Source organism: Colobus angolensis, unplaced genomic scaffold (assembly GCF_000951035.1).
Source record: "Colobus angolensis palliatus isolate OR3802 unplaced genomic scaffold, Cang.pa_1.0 Scaffold470, whole genome shotgun sequence".
NCBI lineage: Eukaryota > Metazoa > Chordata > Mammalia > Primates > Cercopithecidae > Colobus > Colobus angolensis.
The window spans coordinates 1,323,075-1,336,450 of NW_012118155.1; the positions used below are offsets into that span (position 1 = coordinate 1,323,075).

The following is a 13,376-nucleotide window of genomic DNA, read 5'->3' on the forward strand; positions in this document are numbered from 1 at the left end:
AGACACTAACATAATTCCTGGGGAGCACAAGGTGCAAATCCTAAAGTATGTTACAGAGCCAGACTGAGCTTCACAAAATGAAACCAACAAAGATCACATATCACTGACTCAGAAGAAACAACAGTCTGCTTAGACAGAGAAAAAACACTGTCTATGGAATACATGAATATGAGAAATTGTACCATGCAGAGATGTATCTATTTAGGCATTTCCTGTCTGATAATCTCTGTCACCCTTTGTTTTCATCTATGGAACAGAGAAGAATACTGCAAGGTAACAAGCTCAAAACACAAGCTACTGTCATAGAGATTTGTGATTTTTTTTCAGATATGCATGTAACTTTTACAAGTGATCATGGAAGTTATTTATCAACTTCCCAGAGTTTGGAAATTAAGAAGCAAATTGAGTTATTGTAGGCAATACGGTACTAAAGTGTCATATAAAACAAATACATAGTTCTTTTTTAGTGCAAAGAAATACAGCAAGTAAGAAATAACACTATAAATCTAACTTCTTTCTTTAAAAGAAAATGCGCTTATGCATTCATAACATCCATTAAGGGCACTGGGAAACTGGAAACCTGAATACACAAGGCCTGAAAAAACATCAAGCCCTTAAGTCCGCTGTTTTTTCTATGTTAAGTGGAGAGAGCAAGGGGAACCCTTCTTTTAAAACTATTTCCAATGGAAAACAAAGTGGATGAATACTATTTTTACAAAATATAAATTCATGTTCGTATCTTCTACTGTTATTTGAAATAAGGGTTGAAATACCTCTCTATGGCAACATACATGTGCATGTGTGTGTGTGTGTGGGTGTGCATATACAATCTACCTACAGAGAAAAAAAACTAGATTTTTAGGTAATCATAGAACCAAATGGCCAGCACTATCATGTTAAAATTAACCAAAAAATTATACTTAGCAGCAAAATGAATAACCCTACTGGCCAATAAGAAAAGCCCTAAATTGCTCAAAACTAAGCAACTCTACTTCATACATTACTGCAAAAAAATAAAAATAAATAAAAGGGTTATTATACTAAGAGTCACAGGTCTAGATAGAATCCTAACAGAATAGTATTTGATTCTTCTGTTTCTGGGAGAAAAAATGTTACAAAATAATTCTACTTCTCAAAGAACCACCACTTCAACAGAAGACAGTAACTGAATACTATACAAGGGTTGATCACACAAAACTCATTTTTAAACATGGGTCTGATTTGTTTAAAAATTGTCCCAAAGTATTACAGAAAAAGAATGATTGTAATTTGCCTTCCCCCATCTATTTGCCTACAGAATTCTCGAGAAAAAATAGAAGTTGTATCTCTAATTAATAAAACAAGCAATCGTATGTGAACTGACCATTGTGCAAATATATTGCTTAAAATATAAACTTCCTGATCAAGAGGCCTTTCAAAAGAAATATGGGTGACCACTAGTCTTACCCATATAAAATATAGTAAATAGATAAAATGTAGTTAATGAATATTCACAGAGCACTCCATTAGTTAATCTAGATACACGATATTACAGCTTTTTTTTTTTTTGAGACGGAGTCTTGCTCTGTCGCCCAGGCTAGAGTGCAGTGGCACGATCTTGGCTCACTGCAACCTCCACCTCCTGGGTTCATGCAGCTTCTTATTTTAAATGCAAAAAAATGAAAATAATAATACTGATATAATTATCAGATGTCAAAGTGATCTATCATATACTTGTTAGTATCTTCAAGAAAGCTGAATTACAAAGAATAAAACCATAGTTCGTATATATTTCTACTGGAAACGAAGACAGTGAAACTTTATTTGCTTTTTAAAAAATTCCTCTCTGTATATGAAACAGCAGGTGGTGACATTTTTCAGGATGGCCAACAGACTGACAAGACAAAGGAAAATGTAAGTAAAGCGTAAGAATCAGATTATCAAAAAAGAAAGTCTGGCAAAACAAAATGTCAAGCAATCTGAACTTATGGTTTAGATCATGATATAAGCGCATGTTACTACCAATGAAGAAGTAACTCTAAAACCGAAAAATCAAACATACCTTGTTTCCTAAAATCCGCTGGAAAATGTATTTTTTTAAATCATATCCATCTTAAACTCATTGAATATTCAAATACGAGGTTTGGAAAACCCACAGCACAGCTGGGGCATGAAAATGAGCTTGTTAGACAAGCTGATTCAATGAGGGGGGAAAAAAGAGGAGGGAAGAAGGCAGCAATTACATGTATGAAATCCACAACTGGAAATCAAGTTTAGCTGTTCGGACGTATACAAGCTCAGTGGGAGTATTTGAATTCAACAAAACTTGCATTTCAATGATGGGGAGACATGATACGGAAAAAAAATGTCCTGGGAAAGACCCTAACAGTTCATAATAATGTATCCTACTGACAATGCATTGAGGTGGCGGTTCTGGTAAAGCCCTGGGAAACTGAAATCTCTGCTGACCTATTTTTACTTTGATCTAAAAAGAATTCAATACAATTCTTTAATAGTATATAAAACTACAATTGCAAAAGAAAATGGCAGAAAAAAAATGTCCCAGGAAAGACCTTAACAGTGTCTAATAATGTATTCTACTGACAACGCATTGAGGTGGTCGTTCTGGTTAAGCCCTGGGAAACTGAAATCTCTGCCAACCTATTTTTACTGTGATCTAAAAAGAATTCAATACAATTCTTTAACAGTACACAAAACTAAAATTGCAAAAGAAAATGAAACTTTTAAATAGTCAAATTCTAAGCAGTCAGGCTACCAGTTGATCAGAACTCGGCCAAGTTATTTCTGATGGGGTAGGTAGGTCACATGCTATGAGCAGCTCAACACAATTGACCCTGCAAAAGCGTTATGACCTAAGAGAAGCACGTTCTCCACACCCGCCTCCCCCCACCCTGCCCCCGGACCCCCAGGTTTTGATATCTCATGGTACCACCGTGGGTTACATGTATTAACATTAAGCAGAGGAATGTACTCATATCAAAAGGACCACAAAGCAGGGCAAGTTGACAAAAGGCAAACAACAGGCAGGACGAGCTGCTCTATCTTAATGTGATAATCACTATACATATCCCAGATTTTCCATCTCATTCCTGTACCGCTGTTCGGACACCTTGCTCTTATGTTGCTTGCTCTCTAAATGCTGCCGGAATTCCATCTCTTCGCCAGCCCCAACATTACACATTGAACAGTAAAACTGGCCACTTGGAGTAACACACATGGCCAGATCACGCGGAATTCTCTGCCGAGAGCGGGGATTGAAGTAAGGACCTGCTAAAGCAAGAGATAAAAATAATATATTCAAAATATTCATTAAGTGAATGACAACCTGAGCAATTATCACTATAATTTGTAATTCTAAGTTCAAATTACAAAATTCACAGATTCTTAGCCTTAAGTGAATGTGAAGTTAATGGATTTTTAAAATTACAATCTTATACAGGTTTGATCTAAAAAGATAAAATGATTCCTCCAACTATTGTCAGAAAAAATGCTATAGAGTCAAACCCAAATTCCAAATGGCTGTGTCTCTAAAAGAGTGACTACACTTTTAAAAATACTTTAATTTCCAAGCATTATATCAGAAGTCTTATGCTTATGCTACCCCTTTAATCCAAAAATTCTACTTGTAAGAATTATCCTAAGAAAATATTAAGAATTTTCACACTGAGATTTATAGCAATATGTTTACCTCAGCAATTATTATACAAGCAAAAATTTAGGGGGAAGGAGAAATTCAAAAATAGGATTAAAGAAAATATGGTAATGAATGCAATGGAAAACTATGCAGTTGCTAAATATAATAATGCTATAGAAAACTCTTATGCTATTAAGTAAACTATGAATATCCCAAACTAGGATCCCATTTCTATCTTAAAGAAGTCATATATATGACGAGACTAGAATGAAATCTGCAAAAGCATTGGTGACATTACTGATCATTTCATTTTCCTCTTTCTACATTACTGACCTCATACGCTGAACCCTTAGAGTTCATTAACTGTCTGCTTTTCACTTCCACTATAATAATATCTATGTAATGCTTTTCTCAAAATACTGCTTTCACTGCATCCTACAAGTATTAATATATTTTCATTACTGTTTCATTGTAAGAATTTTTAATTTCCAGTATAACTGTTTCTTTGAACCATGAGTTATTTAGAAGTGTTTTTAAATTCCCAAACAAATGTAAATTGTGTTTGCTTTTCTATTTTTGTTGTTGACATCTCATTTCATTGTATTCATTGCATTGTCAGAGAACATAATCTATCCTAAAATTTATTTTTCTGATATTAATACAGCTATCCCAGCTTCTTTCATTTCAGATGGATTTCTTTCATCCAATTTAACATTTTTTGGACTTTGGCAATTTTACTTTTATTATAATTACTAATACATGTTTAGACTTTTATTAATCATAATGAATTGTGCTTTTCTTTTTTTTTTTTGAGACAGAATCTTGCTCTGTCACCCAGACTGAGTGCAGTGGTACAATCTCAGCTCACTGTAGCCTCCACCTCCCAGGTTCAAGCGATTCTCCTGCCTCAGCCTCCCAAATAACTGAGATTGCAGGCGCATGCCACCATGCCTAGCTACTTTTGTACTTTCAGTAGACACAGGGTTTCACCATGTTGGCCAGGCTGATCTCGAACTCCTGACCTCAGGTGATCCACCTACCTCAGCCTCCCAAAGTGCTGGGATTACAGGCATGAGCCACTGGCGCCTGGCCTGAATTGTGTTTGCTATATGTCCTTTTTATAGTAGGCCTCTCTGGTTTTTCAGTTAGCTCTGTTTTCTATTTCTTTCACTGTTCAAGTAAATGACCTCTGCGGGCATGTGCATGAATCAGAGGCTGAAGTAGAGGGGAGGGTGAGGGACTACTCAGCCCACTCTCCCTACTGAAGACAATCAGAAAATGCAGAATTTATTCCTACAAATCAGTGTTTGTGAACTAAATGTGTATATCAGAAGCATCAAGTAAGCATTTTCAAAACACGCATATGTCTGGGTCCCACTCCAAATTTACTTGTTGAAAATCTCTAAGTCATGGTTCAGGCATTTTGTAAAGACTCCTCGGGTAATTCTGTTTCACTGGCCTGGTTAAAAACCACTGCTTTAGAATCTTTTTTTTTTTTTTTAACATGGTACAACTTTAAACCAAGTAGCCCATTTTTATCATGCCTTTTATATTTCTCAGCTGGCAAATATAAACAAACATAAAGGGACAATGTTAAGAGATCCTAAAACATAGACTATGGTGTAAAACCAAAATAAATAATATATTTAGTATTTACAAGAATAAAGTAAATAAATGAGACCTGAAATACACACCAGCCTAGACTAATTCAATAAAACACTGACTAACTCCAAATTCTCAGGGCTATCTATTATCATTAAAAGAAACAAAAACAAAGGAGACTACGTACAGAATGTCGCCAAGGTTTGTGGAAACAGACAAGATACCTGAATTATTCTGTACTGTATACATATTTCTCCTGTTAGGCATCATCTTAAACTCATTCCCTTCTTTCCTGGCCCGCCGTTGACCCAGCTCTGAGGATTCCCTGGGGAAAAGAAGTTTAAAAAAGAATGAGTCTTCTAAACAAGAATCCCTTTCTACTCTTTTTCTTTAAAGACAAGTCAATCTCACGTAACACTTTGGCCTCAGAGAAAATAGCAATACCTACAAGAATGAGTTACTCTGAGCTTCCGCCAGCCGCAGCCTCTTGGCATGATTCTTCCCTTGATAGTGAGCCTGAGCCACAGCCGGGGAACTGAAGGAGGCATCACAGAGCTTACAGTAATCATTCTCTGTGGCCAGGATCACTCGGCCTCCTGGCTTAAAGGAGCCCATCTGACATCAAAGACACAAAAAGAAACAAGGTTAAAAAAATATGGAGCTTCCTCCTTCTCCTCAAAGGTCTTTCTAAGAGCTGAAAAACAACCAAAGGATATGGCATGACCACAAGCATTAAGCTTCATCAGGAAAACAACTCATTCCAGGAAAACAAAAAGGCTGGGAGATACTTAATCATGGTTTTGCATTATAATCACTCAGGTACCAAATTAGTGAATGGCTCATTGCTGTCACCACTGAAGACATTTTTTAAAAGAGTTTTAAAACCTTAGATTTAGGACAGTAAGTCATGGGTAAATAGGTAAGGCCTAAAACCACATTATGGGAAAGAGTAAAGTCTATGCAGAATCCATCAATAAGCATTTACTGACTTTTAACTGTTTTTTAGGGTTGCTGTCTAGTCCAGAAGGGATATATAGTCATATATTTTTTAAAAAAGAGCCCCTGTCCTCAAAGAGTCTACAAACAAGCTACAGATATAATCAGGAAAAAAAACTAAAAATGAGTAGCAAATCCAGACAACTGTATTCAGGTTGAGGAATAACATGTTAAAGAGAGCCTAACAGAGGGCCCAGAAGGTAGTAGGCACTCAGTAAATATTAGGTTAACAAAAAAAAAATGACACACTAGGTTTTGGCCAAAAGAGAATAATATAGTACACAATAAAGATCTGGAAACCATATATATCATGAACAGTTGCAGAAAATAGCATCATTTCACTTGGAAGGGAAGATTTTTCTGGGGTATGCTATGAAGAAAGGCTTAGGCTGCCTGCCCAGGAGGGTGGAGCCCACTGAAAACAGCCCGCACTGCGGGGGGCAGCTATTCAATTCCAGAGCAGCCTTTAGAAACCAGTGACAGGAAAACTATGCAGCTTGAAGATCTCTCTGGGTATCTTCTTGTTCTCTGATTTGGTTTTTTATATATCTCGTTTTCCCCACAAATCCATGAGAAGGAGGAACAGCCAGAATTGCTACTCACACTTTTAAGTACTAAAAACTAACACTCAGAAAAGTAAAATGATACAAGCTAGTCAGGAGTAAAGGTCTAAGATCAAAAGAAATTCTTGGGCCAGGTGCGATGGCTCATGCCTGTAGTCCCGGCACTTTGGGAGGCTGAGGTAGGTGGATCACCTGAGGTCAGGAGTTCAAGACCAGCCTGGCCAACATGATGCTTGAACCCAGGAGGCGGAGGTTGCAGTGAGCCAAGATCGCGCCATTGCACTCCAGTCTGGGCAACAAGAGCAAAACTTCATCTCAAAAAACAAAAAAAAAAGAAAGAAAGAAATTCTTGTTCTACCACTTTACAAAACATGTAACACCATGGAAAGTTACTTAGCTCATCTAAGCTTCTAATAAACTTTCAGTGAGGCTGATACTACTGGTCCATGGACACCAATTTGAGTAATATGGCCAATACCTCTAAGTTGTTGAAAACATTAAATGAGGTCAGGACCTGGGACTAAAATGAAGCAAGTGAGACACTTGTCTTGGGCTCAGAATTTAACAGAGCATCAAAAAAACTCAGTAATTAAGACAAATAATACTTTAATGGAGTATTTTTTAAATTAAATTTTCTTTTTATTTTTTTGAGGCAGTCTCACTCTGTCGCCCAGACTGGAATGCAGTGGCACAATCTTGGCTCACTGCAACCTCCACCCCCCGGGTTCAAGTGATTCTTGTGCCTCAGCCTCCCAAGTAGCTGAGACTACAGGCATGTGCCACCACACCTGGCTTAAAAAATTAAATTTAATGCAAAAAAAATTAATGATTAATAAAATACCAAAATTTTACATTCAGAATCAGTAACAGAGCCACGCCAAGTCATATTGCAGCCTGGGACAAAAGGAAAATCAGTAATACTTAAGTTTTTAATATTTTGTTCACTACTATTTTATATCAGTTTTATATTTCTAAAATGTTACATTAAATATCTATCTTGATTACTGAGTTTTTTGGCTCCTTCTTAAATTTTATCCCCAAGTTTAGTGCGTCCGTCACCTCACTGTAGTCCCAGCCCTGAATGAAACAACGTATGAAACATTCTCAGCACAGTGTCTGGCAGAATATGTACTCAATTATAACTATTATTATTTATGACCACTGTATTGTTTTACAGATATATAACACTTCAAAGACAGATTAAGGAGTAGATTCTATGTTTCAGAGACAATTAAGTTACAGGAATATCTTGCGTAAATCACCTGTTCTATCTTCCAAAGAGCAAAAGAACTTGGTTTTCAAGTCTGTTTCATAATAGCAAGGGCCAAAACATGTTTATACAGGCTCTCTGCATAGAGGTAAGTAATAAGCAATCTCAAAAAACTAATTTTGCAACTGGAAGATAAAATCTGAAATAAATGAGATGAACTGCAATAAAGGTACACATGTTTGAAAATCTCTTCATTTTGGGGTTAGCCTAGACATTCAGGATCATTTAGCCCAGATTTTTTTTTTTTTTTTTTTTGAGATGGAGTCTTGCACTGTTGCCCAGGCTGGAGTCCAGTGGCGCGATCTTGGCTCACTGCAAGCTCCGCCTCCCAGGTTCGCGCCATTCTCCTGCCTCAGCCTCCTGAGTAGCTGGGACTACAGGTGCCCGCCACCACGCCCGGTTAATTGTCTGTATTTTTAATAGAGACGGGGTTTCACCATGTTAGCCAGGATGGTCTTGATCTCTTGACCTCGTGATTCGCCCGTTTCGGCCTCCCAAAGTGCTGGGATTACAGGCATGAGCCACCGCGCCCCGGCCCATTTAGCCCAGGATTATAAGAAATGTATAAAGAATCATGTAACAATCCAGTACTGTAGTTCAAGGGGTTAAAAGTACCAAGCAGCATCTTTCAGGATTATTTTCCCAACTGCACCCTGATGGACACATGGGCGACAAATGTCATCCATAATCATTTGTGCATACTACAGCTTCCACCCTAATGCTGCTTCACCCTGACATATGTGTCTCACCTGCGGAGGGACTGGAACAACTGGAGTAGCAGCAGGCTCGACCATATTGCTCATTCTAGCAGGAGGAGGACAGCTATTTGCTGCATAGTAATTTCGGAGTTTCTTACCATGATTTTTACCCTAGAAATAAAAATAAAATGAGTACAGCAGTCCCCCCTTATCTGCAGTTTCAGCAATTTCAGTTAGCTATGGTCAACTGTGGTCCAAAAATATTAAGATATTTTGAGAGAGAGACTACATTCACATAATTTCCATATAATTGTTCTTTTTTCTAATTAGTTACTGTTGTTATTCTCTTACTGGCCCAATTTATAAATTAAACTTTATCATAGGTTATGTATGTACAGGAAAAAAAAACGCATATGGAAGGGTTCAGAAATATCACAGTTTTAGGCATCTACTAGGGGTCTTGGTAACTCCTACGGAAAAAAAGAAAACTGTAATCACCATGAGAAAGGGTGTCAAACTGAGTTAATCAATGTATTTACTTAATCACTTAAAAAAAAAAAAGAAAAAAACACAAGTAACACTAACTACATTTTATTCCTTCATACATACACAATCCTGGGGGTAAAAAGACTACTAACTAGATTTGATTGCTAGATCTCGAAGTAAAAGAGCCTACTCTTTGGCTCTAATAGAATGATTAAACTTATCTGGGAAAGATAAGAGAACAAAGGCAAAGGAAATTAATTTCCTATATGTTTCTTAAAAAGTATCACATTGGCTGGGCGTGGTGGCTCACGCCTGTAATCCCAGCACTCTGGGAGGCCGAGGAGGGTGGATCACCTGAGGTCAGGAGTTCAAGACCAGCCTGACCAACATGGTGAAACCCCGTCTCTACTAAAAATACAAAAATTAGCTGACCGTGGTGGCACATGCCTGTAATCCCAGCTACTCGGGAGGCTGAGGCAGGAGAACCACTTGAACCCGGGAGGTGGAGGTTGCAGTGAGCTAAAATCACACCACTGCACTCCAGCCTAGGTGACAAAGTTAGACTCTGTCTCAAAACCAAACAAACAAAAAAGTATCACATTTTCCAGTGACCTGCGTCCTCACCCAAGTTCTTGCAATTTATATGCCACAGTTAAATATGAATTTCATGACACTCTGATCTAACATACTTTATAAGTTAGTAATGAAATGGATAATCCAATTATTCTTTAAAAATTGCACTTACAGAGTATCTTTTTACTTACAAAGGATGTTCATTGCATTTATTCATTTGCTGCTCACAGAAATCTTATAAGAGGAATTTGTTAATATTGTACATTTATGACAGCCAAGGAACTGCAATCCAGAGACTGTAAGGAACTTGCCCTCAGCTCCCTTCTCAGGGGCTAAATGGCACAGTCAAAGCCTGAGACAGGCCTTCCAAATCAAAGAATGGCCCTTTTCCACTACAGCATGATGGCTTCAGGATGCACTAAGAATCTCTACTAACATGAATTTGCCTTTCTCATCACATTTTAAGTTATTAGTCACACGATTATATTCCTTGAACTGACACAAACTAGTGGCAAGGGTCAACACTATGAAAGCATTCTAAATAAGGGTAAAACAGTAAATTATTCTTTATACTGCATTGTAAAACTAAAACCTGCAGGCAAACATTTATTCACCATCTATTTATATGCTAAGCCCTAGAAATAAACTAAGGACTAGCACATAGAGGAGGAGACAGATACATAAGCAGCTAAATAGAGTAATGAACTAAGATCCATCTTCTCCTCACTTGAATACCCTAAAGGTGCTTTTACCATGGTCACAGTGAACTCCAGAATCAAATCCAGTGGTCACATATATGCCTTCATCTTACTGGAACTCAAAGTAACATGATACAGTTCATTTCCTTCTTGAAACATTCCTCCTACTATCATCTATACATCCTTCTTCCCTCCCCACCTCTCCTCCTCTATCAGACCTCTAAACTCTACAATGTCCAAGGACCCACCCTTGGCCCTCTTCTACTCTCTGACTCTAGGTTATTTTACCCAGACGTATAGCTTTCAAATACCATGAGTAAGTTGGTGACTCCCCATATCAATCTCCATCCTTGACCTTTAGAACCATATATCCAACTTCCTCCTGGTCATCCACACTTTCATGTCTTAAAAGGCATATCCAACTTAAAATAACTTTTGATTCCTCCTCCATAGAACTTTCTCATCACCAGCATTACCACCACCACTAGTCATCCACAGTAGGTAAATGGCACCACCATCCACAAAGTTACCCAAGAAAAGTCAAGGGGTCCTTTTCCTGATTCCGTCCTTCCCTAAGCCCAACACATTCAACCCATCAGCAAGTCTTGTCATTCAAAACACATCCCACATCACTCCACTTCTCTCCATGGATACTACAAATACCACAGTAATCCAAGGTACCAACATTTTTCGTTTGCAGTAGGTAACAGTGGTAATCCAAGGTGCCAACAATTTTCATTTGCAGTAGGTAACAACTCCTAATTGGTCTCTGCTGTTAATCTTGTCTTCCTAGAATTCTGCTCATTATAAACCAGGGTAATAATTCTTGACATGAATCAGTTCCATGTCACTGCCTCACATAAAACTCTTCCAATGGCTTCCTGCTATACTTAAAATTGACAAATCTTACCTATAAGGCCCTACATGACCGGGCCCCGTCTACCTCTCGGGTCTTATGTCAGACAGAACTCCTTCCTTTCCCCTGCGCATTATGCTCCTGGCTCACTAGGCTGCATGTGCTCCTTAAACATGCCAAGCTCACTCTAGCTCCAAGGTCTTTGTACTTAACTGTTCCTTTTGCCTAGAATGTACCTCTTGCAGATCTCTGTATGGCTGGCTCCTTCTAGAATCTTTCAAGTCTCAACTCAAACTGGACCTCACTCACTCTCAAGTGTCACAACCATTCCCCCTCCCCAAACCACACACACTCCATCATATTACCACACTGTCTGGTTTTACTTTATCTTAGTACCACTAATCACTGTCTAAAATAATAGTTTGTTTACTTGTTTTTTTTTTCCACTTTCCTCCGCTCTGTAATGTAGACTCCTTGAAAATGAGGACCTTATCTGTCTTGTTTACCGTTCTAATCCCAATGCCTAGAATGGTTTCCAGAATATGGCAAGCAAGCAATAAATAACTGTTGGATAAATGAACCAAGTATTATAATGAAGCTAATAAACTGCTAGGAGAACACAGAGAAGGAATTTCTTACTCCAGCCTGAATGTATCACAGAAGACTTCCCTGAAAAGGGGGCCACTGACTCACCTTTTTAAAGGAGCAAATATTTACAGGGGAGGTAAGAAGTAAGGGAAAAGAAAACTGTGCACTGAGAAAATATATTAGCAACAGCCCAGCCTTCTGTGTTGAGGGACCACAAGGAGAGATAATGGTCTTCTAGATCCTTTGGAGGAGAGGCAGAAATGGAAACACACAGGGGGCTTATTCTTAATGCCTTTGCCCACAATAAAGAATTTGGACTTCAGAGGCAGCAGGGAGCCTCTGAGGAACTTTAAGCAAAGCAGTGCATGACTTGATTGTATTTGATAAAGATGAGCATCAGGGTAGCAGACCAACCTGGAAGCTGGGAAGATACACAGAGGAGAGTCAAGGACAAAATCCTAGGACACTACAATATAGAGTCTAGTAGAGAATGAAGATCCAGAAAATGAGATTGAGAATGTGTAGTCAAAATGTAAGACAAAAATCAGATAGTGTGTTATCATTAGAAGCCCACAACCAAACTGGAGTTCAAGAGTGTGGTCAGGATGAAGACAGACTCTCAGGAATGATAGAAGGTGGATGGTATTTAAAGCTATGGAGCCAAAAACCATTACCTAGACAGAGTGGAGACAGATAAGAGCTTGCAAAATAGGCCTGAAGCAAGATAATGGCTGGATAATGGAGAAAGACACAGGAACTATGAAGACGGTAAGAACAAGTAATAACATACTGAATAAGAAGGCAGAAGGGAGGTGAACCGCAGGGTAGATGGAAATATTTATGAAAAATTTTTAAAGGTGTGGGGAAGAAAAAATGCTTTGGGGAAGGAGATAGAGTCAACATACTGAGATTGAGACAACAGAAAGACATCTCGATGAATCCAAGAGACAGTGCAATGTGTGGATTAGTGACAGCAACTGGAGACAGACAAATTCCTAGGCAGACAGGGATGGGTACCTGTGAAACCCAACCTTCACGCCAAAGACAGTTTAAAGCCTGAAAACTGAGCTGCCAGTTCCAGGTAGAGTCCACAACCAGAGTGAGAACTTCCTCAATGCCTTTTAGGCAATTAAATGGTGCTTTTTCCAAGCCCACCCGTGAACCAATCAGCACACACTCCCCCATTCTCAGCCCATAAAAATCCCAGACTTAGCCCCCACAGATGGCAAACCTCTTTTGGGTCCCCTCTTAAACAGAGGGCTAATCACTCTTGGGCCCCCTCTCCATTGACAGCTTTCCTGTCGCTCAACAGAATTCTTCTCCACCCTACTCACTCTCCAGTGTCCATGTACCTTATTCCTCTTATTCCTCTTGGTCGTGGGACAAGAACCCAGGAGAGGCTGACCTGTAAC

At 38.5% G+C, this 13,376-nt stretch overlaps 1 protein-coding gene across 3 annotated transcripts in view; it reads right to left on the minus strand.

Moving 5' to 3' along the window:
- Nucleotides 1–2,071: 2,071 nt before the first annotated feature.
- Nucleotides 2,072–13,376, minus strand: part of ZMAT3 (zinc finger, matrin-type 3) — a 47,406-nt gene continuing 36,101 nt past the window's right edge. For 2 of the 3 annotated variants that reach the window (XM_011958655.1, XM_011958654.1), the window contains 4 exons: nt 8,815–8,934; nt 5,685–5,851; nt 5,461–5,561; nt 2,072–3,270 (listed from right to left, as the gene is read on the minus strand). In XM_011958655.1, coding sequence (XP_011814045.1) covers nt 3,059–3,270; nt 5,461–5,561; nt 5,685–5,851; nt 8,815–8,934 — 600 coding nt within the window. In that variant the 3' untranslated portion in view covers nt 2,072–3,058. The remainder of the gene's footprint in view (nt 3,271–5,460; nt 5,562–5,684; nt 5,852–8,814; nt 8,935–13,376) is intronic. The other variant, XM_011958656.1, reaches the window with a different exon arrangement.